The sequence below is a fragment of the Protomyctophum parallelum genome, assembly GCF_964188405.1.
Source record: "Protomyctophum parallelum genome assembly, chromosome: 7".
Classification (NCBI taxonomy): domain Eukaryota; kingdom Metazoa; phylum Chordata; class Actinopteri; order Myctophiformes; family Myctophidae; genus Protomyctophum; species Protomyctophum parallelum.
The window spans coordinates 25,252,416-25,271,116 of NC_139705.1; the positions used below are offsets into that span (position 1 = coordinate 25,252,416).

Here is an 18,701-nt window from a genome sequence, read left to right on the forward strand (position 1 = left end):
AAGAATCAATATGTTTGTGTTAAAGCTACCCAAGAACATACTGTGTACGCATTTTTGTATGTGTGGTAAATGGTAAATGGTGCATTTATATAGCGCCTTTATCCAAGGCGCTTTACAGAGTTTGTGCATTACATTCACCCATTCACACACACATTCATACACCGATGGCGGCGGAAACCATGCAAGGCACCAAACAGCACATCAGGAGCAGTTAGGGGTTCAGTGTCTTGCTCAAGGACACTTCGACACTAACTCTGGGGGAGCCCGGGTTCGAACTGGCAACCTTGCGGTTACCATACCATCGAGGGCGAACGAGGGCGAACGTTTAAGGCGAGCATTACAGATACCGATGCAGACATTTGTGTATAAGAGAGAAACACACACGACCATGCTCTGGTTGTACGGCTGTACAGCCTGGAAATAAGATAAGAGAAACCCAACAGCTGCGCTGTTTGTGAAACAATCATCTAAAATTATCTGAAACCCTTTACTTGTAGTTTTTGTGGTAAAAGCTTTCCTGCCTTGATCTCCTCAAAATCTCTTCTTCCCTTTCTTGTATTTCTTGGGGAAAAAATGACACGATATGAACTATGCACAAAAACAAATTTCACCCACGTTTTACTTAAAACGGTGATGTGTCGATAAAGTTGATTCTGATTCTTTTTTTCTCGCTCTCTCTGTCTCCTATTATCACTGCTTTTTTAAATCTTTATCTTCCTATAGAAAAACAGTGCAACAGTGGACATCTCAGAGTCCCTGGGTGACGACCAGGTGCCCGAGGCCTTCCTGGTGATGCTGCTGATGCAGTTTGCGACCATGATTGTCGACCGGGCCCTGTACCTGAAGAAGACCCTGATGGGGAAGTGTGTGTTCCAGGTGGTCCTGGTGTTTGGCATACACTTCTGGATGTTCTTCATCCTGCCTGGAGTCACTGAGAGGTCAGGGGCTCATCATTTCATGGAGTGATATGGTCTTTATTTAAATTAAGTGATGTCGGAATGCTGAAGAGAAACAGAACAGAAGAAAGAGAAATGCATACCGTTAGCTGAATCATTGAAATGTTCCTAGTTTTGATTCTGGCTAGTAGAGACCCTCCGGTCTGTCCTTTTTTCTTTCTTTTTTCCTCATTTTTTTTTAATGAATTCTACAAATGCACCCTATCTTGGCAAGCCAGTACCATTCCATTTGAAATGGTATTGAAATGTAGCTTTATTGGAAATGGGTTTTAATCCTTCTGGGCTCCATACCAGGAATTATATTTGGCTGCATCTTCTCCTTAGACACTACATTTCCATGAATCCCCATGGCTTGGATATAAATGTTATCCAGAAATATTACTACTTTGTGATTCTTAAAGGAATAAGGGTGCATTACTTTTACATCATATTGCATCATTTGCATGGAACATAATTGTGTCTGTGTGTGGGAGGGAGGATTAATCTCTTTAACAAGGAGGACAACCCCCGTCACATCCATCTTAAAGTCAAGTCCAAATGAATGATTCCTAACTCAATGAATTGTAACTTGCAACAGAATCCTAAAACTGTGGTTTGCAACGATTTAAAACACACCCAGGTGCCGACCTGCAACGGGGTAATTCAGACCGTTGCAACTTTTCTCTGCAACGTTTTGCAACGATTTCATCATGTGATGTGTACTAGGCTTAACAATTTAATGATTGCATTACTGACTGATTAAATCTTCTCTAACAATGTCTTTGTTTCTCTTTCTTCAGGAGGTTCAATAACAATCATATAGCCCAGATTTGGTACTTTGTCAAGTGTATCTACTTTGGCCTGTCTGCTTATCAAATCAAAAGTGGCTACCCCAAATGTGTGCTGGGAAACTTCCTCACTAAGAACTTTAACTACATGAACCTCTTCCTCTTCCAAGGGTACGGTCAGTTTGTGACTTTTCTCATTTTGGCAATTATTCCCCAAATAAATGTCTAATATATATATATATATATATATATATATATATATATATATATATATATATATAATTATTATTATTATTATTATTATTATTTTTTTCTTCTCAGGTTCCGCTTGGTGCCCTTCCTGACAGAGCTAAGGGCAGTGATGGACTGGGTTTGGACGGACACCACACTGTCTCTGTCCAGTTGGATCTGTATAGAAGACATATATGCCAATATATTCATTCTGAAGTGTTGGAGGGAGTCTGAGAATGTAAGTAAACAATAACTCGTAATAGTGTAACTTGCAAACAGTGTCAAAGCAAGCAAGCACACTAACAGTAATCACAACTTTTGCTACCTAATTTATCATTAAATTATTAATGTATATTATATTATATATTATATAAACTATATTGTTAATAATAATAGTTTCTATATTATATAATATATATATACTAATATAGCTTCTTCGCCTGGAAAGGAGCCAGCTTAGGTGGTTCGGGCATCTGGTTAGGATGCCTCTCGGGCGTCTCCCTAGGGAGGTCCTAGAGGCACATCCCACTGGGAGGAGACCCCGGGGCAGACCAAGGTGCAGTTGGAGGAAACAAATTGACTCACTGGCCTTGGAACGTCTCGGGATCCCCCAGGAGGAAGTCACTAATGTTGCTCTGGAGAGGGAAGTATGGAGCTCTCTGGTGGAGCTGTTTCCCCCGCGACCCCTGACTACGGATAAGCGGTTGAAGATGGATGCATGGAGGATAATATAGTTTTAATGTTATTTATATCGCAGCTATTCAAAGTTTGGCCTTATTTCCCCTTAGAAATACCCCCACCCTCCAGGAACGAAGAAAAAGAAAGTGGTGAAGTATGGTATGGGAGGGTTCATCATCTTCGCCCTCATCGGCATCATCTGGTTTCCCCTACTCTTCATGTCACTGATCAACAAGGCGGCTGGGGTGAACAATCAGCCGTTAGATGTCTCCATTGAGCTCAGCATTTCAGGATATGCGGTCAGGAGATTTCGAATTTGGTGTCACGTTTACAGTATGGCAATGAGAGTACTATTGGTACAAGTATTATTGGTATTTGTAAATGTGTGTGTGTGTGTGTGTGTGTGCGCGTGCGTGCGTCTCCACAGCCTCTATTCACCATGACTGCTCAGGGGCAGAATTTGATTCCATACACAAAGGCTGGCTACAACCAACTCGTCAATACCTATGCTACCCACCCAGTAACTATCAAAATATTAATTTGATAACTGGATCAAATGTATTGTTCTTGGTCATTTGTCATTAAAGTTGTATTTCCCTCAGGATGTCAGACTGGGGAGATGTCAGTAATTGCTTTTGATAGATACTGTAACTACAATGATGAAACTGTTCTGTTTTGTTCATTTTAGTAAGTCACTAAGTCTTTGAGTAAGTATTTCTATCCATACATTCATCTAATTATCCATTCCCCTCCAGTCTGCCGTGGAGTTCATTCAGAACTATGAGGCGGAGGACCTTCTAGTTGCTAGGATAAAGAGCGATGCAAGTCTTCTGTGGAGCATCAGCCCTGCCAGCCGAGAAGCTATGACCCAAGAGCTTAAAAACTCCTCTCACATTGACATCACCCTGCGATGGATACTACTCAGGTGTGTGTGTAGTGTATGTGTGTTGTTCATCATCAGATGTCCAGCTCCGTAGCGTACTCCTGCTCCCCACACTCACATGCTGCTCTGTCCACCAGGCCCCACTTCCTCATTAATGTTTTGAATCCGAGCCCAGTTCGCAGGCAGCTCAGCAGGGTCCATTGCCGGCATGGTAGTTCCTCTCCTTTAATGCCACAGTGCCACCTCTTGTGTCCTGGATGTAACAGTGGATGCGTGTTGGCCCGGCCAACTCCCACTCCTGCTTTGTGTTTATTTGTTTGTGTGTGTCTTTAGTGGAAGTCTTCACAAAACCCACTTGGGTTTCTTACCACTCCTGCACAATTCTAATACTCTTTGTAAAGAAAATCTGTTTGTTCACCTCATCATCTATATCTTCACCATAATGTTCCTCCATCGTTATTTCATTTTTTTTTTTTCTTGCCACAACTAGCACCTCCCTCTCGGAATGTGCATGCATAATAATAATAACGTTGTCCATTGTGGTTCAGCCATACATTTCTAGGTTTTGACCTGGTCTTGTTTTGTATTGTTACTTTAGCGGAACGTTCCATGTTCCAATATGAAATTTAATTAATTATATTCATATACCCCCAAGGGATGCAACCAACAATCCAATGCATGCAGAGACGTCAGGAGAAAACACAGTGGAATACAATGATGACGTTTTGAGGGACAGCTTGGTTAACATGCTCAAAGGGACCAGCAGCAGCCCTGTGTGAGTAACAATCAGTACAAAAACTGGATATGCATGATTTCATTAACCACAGGCACTTAAACAATATACTTAGTCGCCCAGAGTTCACTTTTACACCTAACCTTTATGCCTAAAATAACCAATTTAATGCAACAGTGAGCATGTAGATCTGCTATTCACTCATTAAAATATTTTGAATAAAGAGACTGTGATACTGCAACCCTCAAGTTGAAGTAGAGCCATCAAACAAAGGGCTGAATATACCGTATACTAAAGTCTAGCATCTGAATTCAATTGTAGGTACTACCTATATGGGAAGGTTGCATACGTAGTTAAAACTGAGCATTCAAGTAGTGTGGGAAAATATTCATGGTCTTGCACTGTCCTGCAGGATCCTCCATAATCTGTTGCCAAAGTTCATCAAGGGAGCCAAAGGACCTGAAGCCAAAATGGCCAAAAGAATGTCAGTCGGTCAGTCACCCTTTACTTTAATTCATTCTCTTACTTGGTTGGAAAATGTTTACATGCTTGTTTATGGTCCGTAAAGTAATCTTGTTACACAAAGAAATGAATATCGCAAAGTATTAATTTAGTTCAATGTCTTCCCCTCAGAACATTCAGACCGCCCTGAAGACATCCAGGCATTTGCGTTCTTCAGGCCCATGTCAATCAGACTTCAGCCGGCCAATGGGGTTGCACAGGATGATGGAAACCAGTGGTGGGTGGTGGAAGAGTGTTCTGCTGGTCCCGCCCTCACCAAAAACAGCTGCCACAATATAGACATAGTGTTTCTCAATAATAAAGTCAGTCCTCCTAGTTTGGGCTTCCTGGCTGGACATGGGTAAGCAACACATCATGGCAACTCTTATATTATACCATTAGGAATTAGCTTTTCCACATTTTGTTAACCAATTCCGTTGTTTCTTGCTATTGTAAATATTTTGTAGTGAGACGCTTATGTTTTTTTTACCTGCTCCGTCTCTTCCCCACAACAGTATTGTAGGCCTGTACATGTCCGTGGTGCTGGTTATAGGGAAGTTCATCAGGGAATTCTTCAATGGGATCTCCAGGTCCATCATGTTCGAGGAGCTGCCGTGCGTGGACCGTGTCCTGAAGCTCTGCACAGACATCTTTGTGGTACGAGAGATGGGAGAGATGGAACTGGAGGAGACGATGTGCGAGAAAGTCATCTTCCTCTATCGATCACCAGAGACCATGATCAAGATGACCAGAGAGAAGAAAGACAGCTAGGGGATGAGCCGTTTTACGTCCCCCTAATGAAGTGAAGTTATACATTTGTTTGGACAGGACCAGTACAATTCACATCAGTTGAAAGAATTGCATTTTAAAAACCGAATAGCAATTAAAGCACTTGTAGGATTCACTCCATTTTACTTTAAAGGCAAAATGTGTGCAGTAGCCTATTCCCAAAAATCCCTGATTAATGGTATATCACTCAATTTGGCTGACTCGACTTAACATTTGGTTCATCCCCTTGTAAAAATTCCACTTTTAGTTTGTGCACCCAGTAAGTTACAGTAATTGTGGCAACCCCATATGGCTTCAAGAATCAACTACCTATAGTTATCCATGTTGAGGCAAAGCAGTTGCCCCTTTAAAAATGCATGCGTTTCTAATTAAGTTTTTGATTCAAGTTTACAAAAGCCTATCTGCCATCATATTCCGATTCCATCCAGAAACATTTTCAAGGACCTATTCACATTACCGTCGTAAATTGCCATGTAAATAACATTTTCTGTTGCTGATGTATCCTACAACATTGTTTAATTTATACCAAAAATAAAATGTTTTAATCTATAATGTCTTACTGCATTCAAAAAACTAATTAGACCAGAACTTTTCCAATTTTCATTTTTTAATACATTTATTAATTACAAATAAGGGAAAGAATTGTTTCAATTTGTATTGGATTAAGATCCCCAGTCCCAACAGCTCTTTTTGATGTCATCGAGTCTTTAAGGTGACCACATTGGCGTGGCGGGGTCCGGGGTCCTCATTCCACTGAAACGACTTATGTACACCATGGTCTCAGATCCTGAACAGAGGGTGAGAAAACATCATTTGACAGTATTCTCAGTACAGATTCATACTGCGTTTTCTACATTGCTCATTGGCCGTAGTTGGTTGATTTAAACTTGATTACATTAACCCGAGTGTCAGCTAAACTGGCCACAAGGTGGCCATGTAAGAACTTCTTGAACATAGCCAATCTGAACCCTTGAGTAATGCGGCCTGGCCGGATAAACAGGATTGAAATAAAGACTTGGGGCCAAGCTTTAACACTAAAATGCAGTGTTTTTCAATTTTTTCAAATATGAAATAAACTATATTTGAACTGCAGTCTTGGTGTGTGCGACCACTACCCTTTATTTTCATATGTTTAGCTGGGTGTCCCACATCTTATCTGATGGAGAATTTAAACTATAAAATATCAATGCGTCCAGGGTACGCCAAAAGCAAACATCTATTGGAGACTTTTATCGTCCCTACATCTGAGGTCTGAATATGAACCAATTAATTAATTAATTGGCATGTACATTACAACATTCACTAAAAGACAATGCATCATGTCTAATGCCGTTGGTGGTGCCATTGTGCCAACCTCACAAGGGCAGATGCAAAGATACAGTCTACTATTCATTGTCAACGGAAGCCAGTGACATGAAGATACAAAGATGCATCCGACATTTATAGCTCTGCAAAAGCTACAAATTGAAGCCGAGCTGGCAATGACACTGGTGAGCAACAGATTTTACAAAGCAACAAAATATGCTGTGATCTTTGCATCTTCCCATTATCCCATGTCTGTGCACTGAACTGAGAGGTTGAATCGAGAGCGTGGAGTTGTTTTATATGCCGTACAATAATGTCCTGGCTGTAAAATCTGGAAACGAATTGATGCTGAATGTATTTCGTTTCAAGAAGAAAGCCTAATTTAAATGTATGATTCCAAACTATCATTTAGCTGGGGACCCCCTGGAACTTCCTCAAGGACCCGTGGGGGTCCCCAGAACACACTTTGGGAACCACTGCTATATTCAGTAGTAGTGAGCCTGGGGCACTGGGGTTAGTACAGAATGGTTAGGACACTCAACGAGTCAGGAGATGTGATCATGTAAATGTAAATGTATCATAATAAAATCAGACCCGTGCTCAGACCCACACACACACAGCTTTCTATAAGAGTGGTTGCACCACTAAGTGAGCCTACTACTACTACTACTACTACTTCACTTACATGCGGTTCACGGTCGACTCGACGTCCTTCAGGGCTTCTTAACTAAATGTATGGTTATTTCAGTGACATTAGTTACTATAGTTTTAGTAATAAAATTCAGAGACATTACCATAAAATTCAGACAAATTGACATACTAATACAACAGGCTGGTCAGGTCATGCCAGCTAACATACTGTAGGCCAGTGGACTGGTTCCCACATTTTTTCCATGTCAAGGACCCAGGCCCACACCCAAATACACCAATTAGCCTGCGGACCCCCCATTTGAAAAAGATATGCCAAGGACCTCCATAAGAGAAGTTTTTACAGCTCTAGCAGTGATTCTCAACCCAAATTTCAAGGACCCCCAGTTTGACATGCATTAGGCAGCCTACAGACCCCCATTTAATGGCATTTCTACCTCTGGGCCCCCCAATTTATATTGTAGGCCTATAATCAATGTTAATTTAACTATAAGAGTGTAACCAAATGAACCCCACACTCTCAGAGTTACAGACCTATAAGGGTCCATTTGGTTCCAAACTATCATTTAGCTGGACCCCCTGGAACTCCCTCAAGGACCACTTTTAGTGAGCCCTGGGGCACTGGAGTTAGTACAGAGAATGGGTTAGGACTACAGATGTTATGTATATGTCAATGTATCACAAAATAGCCTGCTACTACACTTACATGCGGCAGGCTTGGCAACCGTGCCCACTTTCACGGTCGACTCTGCGGCCTTCATGGCTTCGGCTTTGACCGCTGGCTTCATGGCTCCGCGCACCGCATTGGCGCAGATGGAAGAGAAGCGAATGTAGCTGAGGAAGACAAGAACAACATGATGAATCAACTATCAAACAAACACGCTGCAACGTACGGAGTCAAATATGACATGAACCCTTGTACTGTTGTATGCATTCATATGATCAAATCCGTGTAATTTATGCCCAGTATGCACGCACACGAGCACGGGCTGGAAAGCTAACGATCGCTAGCAAGGTTCCTACTTATGTAAACAGCTTTGCCTAGAATCTCCCAAAAATAGGTACACATTTGAAAAGATCAGTGATTGAAGTCGGATATTTTATTATCAATATGTAATTGAAGATAAAGACATAGCTAAGTATAATAAATATATATATATAAATTTCACCTGAGGCCAGCTTGTCTCCAGTATGCAACCATCTTGACTGTTGTAGTAGCTTACTAGCTTCAAGGACAGGTCGGATTCGGATATGTGCGCGGTGACGTCAAATGACTCGTCTGTGTTCCCTTTCCTCTGCTGCGCCGGGCCAATAAGAACACGCCTAGATCAAGATTGACAGTATTATTTATAATATGTCCCGCCCCCATATTAGCTGACAGCTCTCACACGGCCCCATTTTTATTTCATAATCAGTTTATTTTATTAATTGATTGAATAGTCATAACAAAATTCCACCTCCACATGCCTGCACAACCAGGCCAGGGAGGCATGTGCAGATATTCATATTTTATAATGTCTTGAATTAAATAATGTTTAAAGTGCAGATGGGGGCGTAGTACTATCAATCATGACAAGGGGGGGGGGGGTGTTCAAAGGTTTCCACCTTTCCACCTGTACCAGCTTTTGGTCACATATAAACTTTGTAATTTTTACTATTTCTGATGAAAAATTCAGCTACTCCAGTGCAGAAGAGGTCCACTCGTCCTCTCCCTCGTTTCAATGTGAGGTGAGAAATACATTTGCTATGCAGTCTGCATTAGTTAACTTAATGCTGATTAAGATCGACTAGCCTTGATGAGGCATTTTTCATTTAGTTTGGAAATATGCCATTCACCTTCAGCTTGGGTGCTGCATGATGTAACTGTTACTTAACAGAACAGTTTGGTGTTTTCAGAACACCAAACCGTATTCTGAATACTGTTTGTCAAATACGAAATTAGAATTCAAATGGCCATAAAATACACGGACCCTTAAATTACTCCGTTAATTTTTGACAGCTACTGATATTCATTTCACAAGCTAAGGAAGTTAAATCCATACGGAACAGCGCCCCCTACAGTTGAATGGAGAATCATTCGCAGAAAGAGTGTGGTGAACGAACCAGAAACAAGCTAGCTAACCTTCCTTCCTTCCAAGCTGCGGTCACGCTGCCATCAGTCACCCTGCCTCGCTGGGCTCCCGAGCTCTGACAGAAGTCACAGAAAGGCCATTCACAATGAAGATCTGGTCGTCAGAACACACATTCAAGTACGTAATTTAACATCTAACACTACTTATACACAAGAACATGTATTATTATGTTGATGTCCAAAAAAAAGCCATCAGTTTGAAGCAGTTCAGTTATGTGCGCGTGTGTGTGTTTACTGTGTTTTACCGCTATAAACTAACTGCTTGGCCAGCTCGGAGTCGTCGCTAGCAGTTAGCTCTCTTCCGTAGCCTAGTGGTTAGATAATGTAATATAATAGCGGCTGTTTGCCAAACAGTACAGTACAATCTCGAGCTTTTAACAGACTATTTGTTTTGTACTATTGTAGCAGGCATTCGATTTCCAGAACATTCAATACACTAATGGTAACTAGGGTACACAGGATGGCCTTTGTTGTGCAAATAGCGAGAGCAGTTGAAACTGCGGACTTAACGGTACCAAAAGCGGCTATGAATTAACATAACGTTATACGTTAGGCTTTATAACGAGCCAAGTCATTCCAGTCAAATTGTAGTACTTTTCTGCCAGACATTAAGTCACATTATTGACGTGTATATTAGTAATGTTCTAGAATTGGGTCAAGAAGACTATCATAGATATATTTAATCGAAATGTCAAAATCGATAAAATACGTCTGTCTATGATAGTCTTGATCTAAGGCTAGTAATGTTCTGAATGACAGGAGGAGCAGGACGATTCGTGTAGCCTACCGATTCTGTGTGTGAACCCTATGGTGTGAACCCTGCTTACGTAACATTTTGAACATACAGTACCATCCACTGACTCAGGCTCCAGTCCAGACATTGGAATTACACTGATCCTGTTTCATGGTCGTGCTGGTCATTACTGTTTGTCAATAGACCACTGTTATGTAACCCTGATAAAAATCTAATTTAGTTTTTCAACCTAATGCAATTTTTAAGGCTGGATCAGAGTCAATGCAATGGGGTGTTTTTTTTTACCAGCTTTAGTCTACCACATTGGAATAACATTGAATAGCTTGTGATACTGTCTGATATCTAGCTCTCACTTGCTTTTATGTTTTACTTTTAACATTGTGTGTGCATGTTTTTGAAAGCCCTAAAAGTTTAAAACCTTAAATTATTATTTAGGAGATGAGGGTTTGACATGAGCCAGGTTGAAATTGGCTTTCTTGATTGCTGAACTCGATGTGTACAGTACACACACGCAAGTGACGCAACTATACAGGGCATTCTGTCATCTTCTCATCGCAGTGTACATGCACATGCTGCTACATTTGGCAAGCAGTGCCAGGTTTTGTTGTTAGAGAGGCTGTCCTTTGCAAGGTCACAGGTTTAATTCCCTTGACACCGTGCCTGTCCCTGTCAGTGTCCTTGAGCAAGACACACTACATCATGGGCATGTGATGTGTAACATTGTGTTATTTTGATTGGATTCAATCATTTGAGATAAGTATACCATTTCCAAAATATACCTGTTGTTGACTTTGTTGTTCCTTTTATCTCTTTAGCTTGTTGGAAGCCGGTAACAATGTTACATTTAGCTAACACTCATATCAACAGCGTACACCATTATATTTTATTATGTTAATTTTCTTGTCAACAGCCACCCCTGGGAGACGGTGACCAAGGCAGCGATGCAGAAGTACCCAAACCCCATGAACCCCGGCGTGTTTGGTGTGGATGTTCTGGACAGAGGGGTGGACACAGCCGGGCGGTTACACAGCACTAGACTGCTCAGCACAGAGTGGGGGCTGCCCTTCATGGCCAAATCTGTAAGTTGATTTAGAAATGATCCATTAGAATTCCCAAATCTACAGAATGCAGAATCTACAGACATGGTGCTTGTGCCGGCCTGCTAAAGTATGGAATTGGTGATATCTTAGAGCTCGAAAGTTATTGGAAATTATGGAAGTTTTGCTCTTAATATTACACACAAAAAAGGTCGCAAAACACAGACAGATGCTTATTTGAAAAAGTTTTAATAAGCATTAAGCATTTCGTGTTTATTCTGAATATACTGGGATACTGAAACACAAAAGATCAAAGTCCCATCAATAACACATGTTTTAGTAACTCAGTGTCAGAAGAAGAAACCTGCACAGACCCATTGCAAGATGCTGTACTGTTGTCGTCAACCCTAAGCCATTCCAGCCTGTCAAAGTTGGCAGGGGTGCGGGGGGTGAGGCCCAGTAGTAGCCTGACCAATTTGACCAGACTATCAGGTGTCAGAAAGTAGATGTCTTGGAAAATAAGTTATTCTGGAAGAAATGTAGAATATCTACAGAATTCTCTAATTTCTAAGAATAATCTAGTGTCAAGATGACAGTAAAGGTACACGGCAGCAGATTCAAGTTTTAGAATTACTTTGTTCCTTTTAATTATTTCCTATTCTTAATATTATTCAGAGGTCTCGCTCTGTGGCTTACACAATGTCACAGATTGCTTTTCTGAATGGTAAAGGTTGGTTTATTAAATTGTTTAAGTATTATTGCCCTTAGAGTTGACGAAGAGAAATGACATGAGACTTCTCTCTTGTTGGATATTTTTGTGACTGGCAGCTGTGTGTGAACTCATATCCTTTACAGAAGGTCATATTTGATGTATGGGCTGGAGTCGTGACCTATTCTAAATGTTTACCTGAACTGTGAAATTATTTGATTTCAAAACACCAGATGAAAAGTAACCTGGTGTTTCTTGATCATTTTCAGTCTCTTTCCATAACCAATGCAAAAGTCGAAGCGTGTGTTTGTTTGGTACACAGCTTCACTCATGCAAAAGTGCACACGCGTTATGGGGAACATTGGTGTTGCCCTCCACCTTTTTAGTGTTTTTTCCCCCTCCTTTGGACAAATAAAGATGTTCTTTGATAGAAGTATTTTCTCTTCCTTTCCTATAGATCATTGGTGTAACAAGAACATGCACTTATGTCCAGGAACATTCAGTGGTGGACCCCAAAGAGAAGACCTTTGAGCTGAAATCAACAAATGTAAGTTTAACTTGCTTGGATTGTTGACGTGTGCCCTGTGCTGTGCCAAAGATTGTCCTCTGAGTATGTGACTAAAATAAAGTCAGTTTGACACTGTTGTTGTGCACCACATTATTTATTACTTATTTGTCCATTCAGATCTCCTTCACTAACGTGGTATCTGTAGATGAGAAGTTGACATATAAGCCACATCCGCAGGACCCTGAAAAGTAAGTGATTTGTTTGATTCCTTTCAATTAGCCATTGGTCATAAATAAAGTTACGTGTCTGTGGTGAAGACAGACCAGTGCCTTCCCCACTTGTGCCATTTCATCTACATGTACACTATGTTTAGTTATAAATTGGGTAGTTGCTTTAGGTTGGTGTTGCTCACTATTAAATGTGTCCAGTTGATGCAAGGAATGTCAAACGCTCCCTGGATTATAACTGGCTGCCTGAAAACCCACCCCTGTGTCCCGCCTGCCTGTCCTTGCGGGCCAGGGCAATCATTACATAACAATGTATTTAAATATCTATTCACTGGAATTGCTCAAATGTTGGTACAAATTTCATAAACTGTTTGATTTGGGTGTGATTGCTGACATCATTATGGATGTATGGTAAGGGTGCAACAGATCAAAGTAAAGGATTTCATCGATTCATACATTTATAATTTCATAAAACAATTGATTAATTTGAATCAATCCCTATTTTGGGGATGTTATTATAGGTAAAATGTTAAAAATCAGCAAAATACTGAGATTTCAAAATCAACAAAATACTGAGATTTCAAAATCAACAAAATACTGAGATTTCAAAATCAACAAAATACTGAGATTTCAAAATCAACAAAATACAGAAATTTCCCCATCTACAAGCTTTGCTATTTGCACGACACCAATGTGCAGCAAAGTGGTTAAGTGGTTTATTGATTTGTTGGTATATAACATTGGAGAAAGAAAGTAATTTATAAAATAATTGTTTAAGAAAATACATAGTTAATGGTTGGTTTTGTTTGCATGTCTCAGGACGGTGCTGACCCAGGAGGCTATGATCACTGTTAAAGGAATCAGTCTAAGTAGCTACCTAGAGGGACTCATGGCAAAGACCATCTCTGTTAATGCCTGCAAGGTAAGTCTACCTTTACATCTCCTCCCTCTGTCAAAAAAGTTTTGTCAAAAAAGTGCTACATTTCCAAATCGATTTGAAAGATAAAGTTAACACTGAACTTATCCAAATAAACTATAGATTCAAATTACTTTTTTGTGTGTAACTAAATGTGGGAAAAGGCTGCACTCTGCAGTCTACTTGAATTAATACTTTGTTGACTGCTACAGTACATTAGTCAAGTGAAGTGACTAATGTCCTAGTTTTTCTTTTGTCACAGCTTGTTAGTGTAGCTGCACTGTGCAAAGTGTGCATATTATGTGCACAGTGTAGTACACTGTACACATATAGTACCCTGACATATGTGTGGAATCACTACTGTAGTGGCTGTTTGATACTGCAGTTCTTAACCCTAATCCTCTATTCTCAACATAGTCCATAAATTAAGTCTGGAGATCAGTCGGTTGGAAGTTGTGAAACAAAGTTGTTGAATGCACCCGAGAGCAGACACTGACAGACGGCTACTACGGTGCTAGTAAAATAGTCTATGGCTTGATGTCTTTTTCAACAACTACATGAAGTAAATAATTTAAGACATTATAATAACTACTGGTATATCATATTTAATGTTAAAGACTCCATTGGAGTGCCACATGCCACATATAGTCTCTGGCCTGACAGCGTGTTGCGTGTTCGAGTCCCGTTCATGATGACCTTTGCTGCATGTCTCTCCCCTTCTCTCTCCCCTTCTTTCCTGTCAATCTCCACTTGAAACTATCAATAAAGGCAGAAAAGCCAAAAACGAATCTTAAAAATCCACTGCCGGGGATTGCAGCCGGACGTTTTGTGTTGAACAATGCCGAAATTCACACCAGTGAACCGGAAGTATTAATCAGACATTTCTGTGCCAGTGCTGGACACTCGTTTTCATCTGAAGCACTAATATAGTAACAGATTTATTTGTATTGAGCTCCTAACATAGATGATCACCTCAATCTGAGTTTCAATTCTGAGAAAAACGCAGCTAAAGATTGCGCTCATAATGGAAGTGGACAGAGGGGAAATATTTCAGCGACGTCACACCGCCGAAGCAAGCATTGCCTTGTCTAGCAACGGGGAAGCTATACCACTCGGAAGATCGAAGAGCGGCTATTCTGGATTAAAATAAATCAAAGAAAGACAAGAATTTAAATCCATTGTCCCATGAAATAGTTGGAGAATGAGCGCCGGTTGCTTCAGTGATTTTACAGACCATTTTGACCTTAAAGAAAACCAGGAGTTGATGCTTAAGTTAAAGATACGGCATAGGCTATGCTTAGTTTAGTTTCAGAGAACATTTGACAGCTGTTGTTTGAATGAGACGAGCCACGGGTGTGTGGCTGTGTGCACAGTCCCACGTTTTGTGTAATTATTTTGAGCACACATGCAGCTGTAGTAATCTATACCATGGATATGTGCTGTATTCAGACAAAATAAATGTACCAGATTTTGTAAAGCGTCACTAGCAGCCAACCAGAGAGCTCTATCTCCTCTCGGCCAGCCTGCTGCTACCCGACGGTCGAAAGCCGACCGTGTAAGGCAGAGGTTGCTTTCTCGGCTTTCTACGCTTCCCTACAACTTCCGACCCGACGCAACGGTGTCCATTCAACAGATTTCCAACAACCGCCGCCAACGTCGGTGCGGTCGAGAGCTACTGTAAGTCTTAAATCTAATCACGTAACAGTAGTCGCCTGCTATCTTGTCTGTCTATCTCAGGGTCGTGAGGCGATGGAGTGGGTCATCAGGCGATTAAACACAGAAATTGAAGAGTTTGCAGCAACAGCCCGTGGCACGATGCGTGCTCCCATGGCAGCGGCTGTGGCAGACAAATGATTACCTGCTACGCCATATTCAGACCCAGATGGACCTTTTAGACATGTTTTCCGGTAAAAGGGGGAACCTCACCTTGTATGCCAGCACAGCTACTCCCTGTCTCTCATGTGTCACATGAGATCACTCTTTCTCCTTTTTCTTTAGTCCCTGCCTTTGTTTTTGATACTTCGGCAGAAAGGAGAGACCTGAGTTGTGATTACAATGTTAAACTAACAGGGTTGAAAAGGACTGCACCTAAATCTCATGGGATTTGTAGTTTTATGATGTAAATGCTCTCTTTATTTAACTCACACCGTGCCTCCACATCATGCCATTGTTTCTCTTCTCCCTTTTTTGTCTTGACTTTTCCTCATCTGTCAACTTGTCTTGTTTTACCGTTATTGTAATAGTCTCTACTCATTGTTTTCTAGTCTGAAGCAAGCTGTTCATTGAAGAACGTGACGGCACAAAGGTGAAATTCAGTTGAATCTGAGTCCTATCTAAACTGCACTCTGCTATCAGTATTGGGCACGCTTGTCTGAAGCACTGGAAGTCTGGCACATTATTGAATAGCCTTATGTGCAAAACCTGCCTATCTTGCAAAGTTGCACCATAGACTTAACATCACAAGTAAATTAAGGCATTCTGGGTAATATATGGCTCAGAACTGAACTGAAAATCACATTGGGTCACATCACAAGCAATGCACTATAGAGATCTCTCATCATCTCTGCATTGTCTAGTGGGTAGAAATATTTGTAGAAAGAATTGGAAATGGGAACATGTATTGTTTTGTTCTCATTAACTTGCGATGTGGTGTAAAGTTACTGTTACATATTCAAGAATGTGAATAACTGAATGTTGTTTACTTAAACTTATTGTTACACTTTTTCCATCACACCTAAGTTATAGAAGACACTTGTCTTGCCATTTTGAATGGAGCAGAACTGCTGAAGACAATTGAAACCCTTTTTTGTGACTTCCTTAGTTTCCTGGTCCCAATCCACAATTCAACATGGGGAAAATGTACAAGTAAAGTTTGCCAAGTATGTATTTGGACAATTGGAACTGTCCCAGACTTGAGATCGGCATCACTTTGTGTCTGTACTGTGCAGAATAGCTTGATAATGTGCAGTTAGTATCTTGTTAGGAAACCGTTTTCTAAAACAGTGGCCTTGTAAAGTCTTCAGTAAAATCTTGGTTATAGGATACATATTACTGGTGCTTTTCATTAACTTCCATGGGACCTCATGGACACTTCTAGATACATATTGATGATATACAGTACACTCCTTTTATAAACCAGTAACCCAGCTCTGTTCTGTTCATCCTGCTTATGTACAGTAAACATACATGTTTAACTGTTGACCATACATTGCCACGGTTATATTAGGTTTGTGTCCTGAAACAAATTCTGAAATGCCACCCTGGTAGCCAGCCGATCAAGCTAGCGACCTGAAACAGTCTTGTTTCATTAATGAAGAGTGATGCTATGCTGTATGCTACACGGAACATTTTGGAAAACAGACTTTACAGTATAGAGTTATTTATATTTTGATGGAGTTACACATTCCGAGAATGTCAAACTGTTACGGAAATTATTAGAAGAAAGTGGAAGAAGAAAAAAAGTGCATAAACTGAAATAATTTCCAAATAAAGAGATGTCATTGTTCCATGAACCCAAATGTTTTTCAAATAAAACATTAACATTTTGTCAAAGAATGTTGCGTATAAATTACAGATTTGAATGTCATTCACACTTATCTTTTGCTGCTTACAGTCAGACATCCCACTCACACCGTTCTTAGACACTGTCTTGTTCAGAGAAAAGCTCTGTTTCAGAGTCGCCCCTTGACCCCTGAATAACGCTACACACCCCTGGCTAAATGTAGATTATTGAGCACATGGTTTATTTAGGCTACTTCTATAGTATTTTAGCTTCTCATGTCAAAGTTAGATATGACAATTAGTTATTTTACACCACAGTATGTCTTGCTATGTGGGGATTGAGACACCCAAGGGAGCTGGTGTTGAGGTGGAAAGCATATAGCTGGAAGGAGATGGCGGCTCAAAATGGCTGATGTTAATTTTGGACAGACAACATGCACTTGTTTTGTACAGTAAAAGTTCTGTTGGAGTTCAGGAATAGATTGAATAGATTTGATGGAAGGTTAATGGAAAGTATGGTAAAGGAATGTAGTTATATTCTCAATTCTCAATACACTGTCACTCTCTTGTCTTACGCAAAGGCTTGAACATAGTCACGATCATCATCATTAGTATGGAATCTGCACCTTAGACTTGAGGTCTTTAAAAGGGAGACGTTCGGAGCCATTTATGTCCACAGACAATCCTTGATTAACCTTGAATGAAACTGAAAGCAGAAGAGAATAGAACAGAATACAATTGTGTAAATACAATCTGTACACAGGCAAAGAGTAGCTATTTATACCAGTAGTTCTCGCCCTATTGAATTCCAAGGACCCCCTTAGCTCTGGGTGTTATGGGGCTCAGCAATGGTCCGTTTGGTTCCTTTTGTACACTCCTAGAGTTACAGATCTTTTAAGGGAACGTCTGGAACCCTGCGGGTCCCCTGGAGCCCGCTTTGACAACCACTATCCACACTTTTCCTGGGCTGTGTGTGCTCCAGTTCCTGTCGATTTGATCCAATGAAACAGGAACTGGAGCACACAGCCCAGGAAAAGTGTGGATACATAGGCCCTCATTTATCAATCGAGTGTAAAATCTGCCACAGATTCGAGTGCAGGTTTCGTAGTACACCCACGTCGCCACGGCATTTATAAAGTGATCGCAAACAGCTGATCCTTCCTTAATTTTGTTCTCACGTTAATAAATGTCACGGCTGAATTTGATCTGGCACGCCCTAAGAAATCAAGCCTCGCCCTCGTTTTTGCGACATGAACAACGGCAATACGTTTCCTGAAACCATGGTTACATGAAAAAATAGGTTTCTCCCGTGCCTTGCTGCCCGCCTCACCCCCCTCTCTCATACACACGCACAGCACGCACACGCAACTTGCAAGCCCAACTAACTGGTGTGTTGTTAAACAAATAAAGAACGAACACCTGCATGA

General features: G+C 40.8%; 2 protein-coding genes across 3 annotated transcripts in view; both read left to right on the forward strand.

Moving 5' to 3' along the window:
- The window catches only part of LOC310861992 (piezo-type mechanosensitive ion channel component 2), a gene marked incomplete at both ends in the record, with an annotated part of 55,134 nt that extends 49,614 nt beyond the window's left edge, over positions 1-5,520 (forward strand). Inside the window, 10 exons of the mRNA XM_083769730.1 lie at positions 724-938; positions 1,736-1,894; positions 2,045-2,192; positions 2,743-2,931; positions 3,060-3,152; positions 3,388-3,557; positions 4,171-4,290; positions 4,661-4,740; positions 4,882-5,110; positions 5,265-5,520. Coding sequence (XP_083625856.1) covers positions 724-938; positions 1,736-1,894; positions 2,045-2,192; positions 2,743-2,931; positions 3,060-3,152; positions 3,388-3,557; positions 4,171-4,290; positions 4,661-4,740; positions 4,882-5,110; positions 5,265-5,520 — 1,659 coding nt within the window. The remainder of the gene's footprint in view (positions 1-723; positions 939-1,735; positions 1,895-2,044; positions 2,193-2,742; positions 2,932-3,059; positions 3,153-3,387; positions 3,558-4,170; positions 4,291-4,660; positions 4,741-4,881; positions 5,111-5,264) is intronic.
- A 4,060-nt stretch (positions 5,521-9,580) lies between these two features.
- Positions 9,581-17,344, forward strand: LOC310861885 (PRELI domain containing protein 3B-like). 2 transcript variants are annotated; one of them, XM_083769592.1, is made up of 6 exons: positions 9,581-9,740; positions 11,287-11,455; positions 12,580-12,669; positions 12,808-12,878; positions 13,677-13,779; positions 15,511-17,344. In XM_083769592.1, the coding sequence occupies exons 1-6, from the start codon at positions 9,709-9,711 to the stop codon at positions 15,625-15,627; spliced, it is 582 nt and encodes a 193-aa protein (XP_083625718.1). In that variant the 5' UTR covers positions 9,581-9,708; the 3' UTR covers positions 15,628-17,344. The 2 variants fall into 2 exon arrangements, with proteins under 2 accessions (XP_083625718.1, XP_083625719.1); XM_083769593.1 differs by lacking the exon at positions 15,511-17,344 and adding an exon at positions 14,191-15,426.
- Positions 17,345-18,701: the final 1,357 nt, after the last annotated feature.

Excerpts from the sequence above, each read along its gene's own strand:
- LOC310861885 (XM_083769592.1), top strand. The coding sequence starts at position 9,709 with ATGAAGATCTGGTCGTCAGAACACACATTCAA. Across the intron at positions 12,670-12,807 it reads TTGAGCTGAAATCAACAAAT|ATCTCCTTCACTAACGTGGT; the intron begins GTAAGTTTAACT and ends TTGTCCATTCAG. Across the intron at positions 13,780-15,510 it reads TCTCTGTTAATGCCTGCAAG|GGTCGTGAGGCGATGGAGTG; the intron begins GTAAGTCTACCT and ends TGTCTATCTCAG.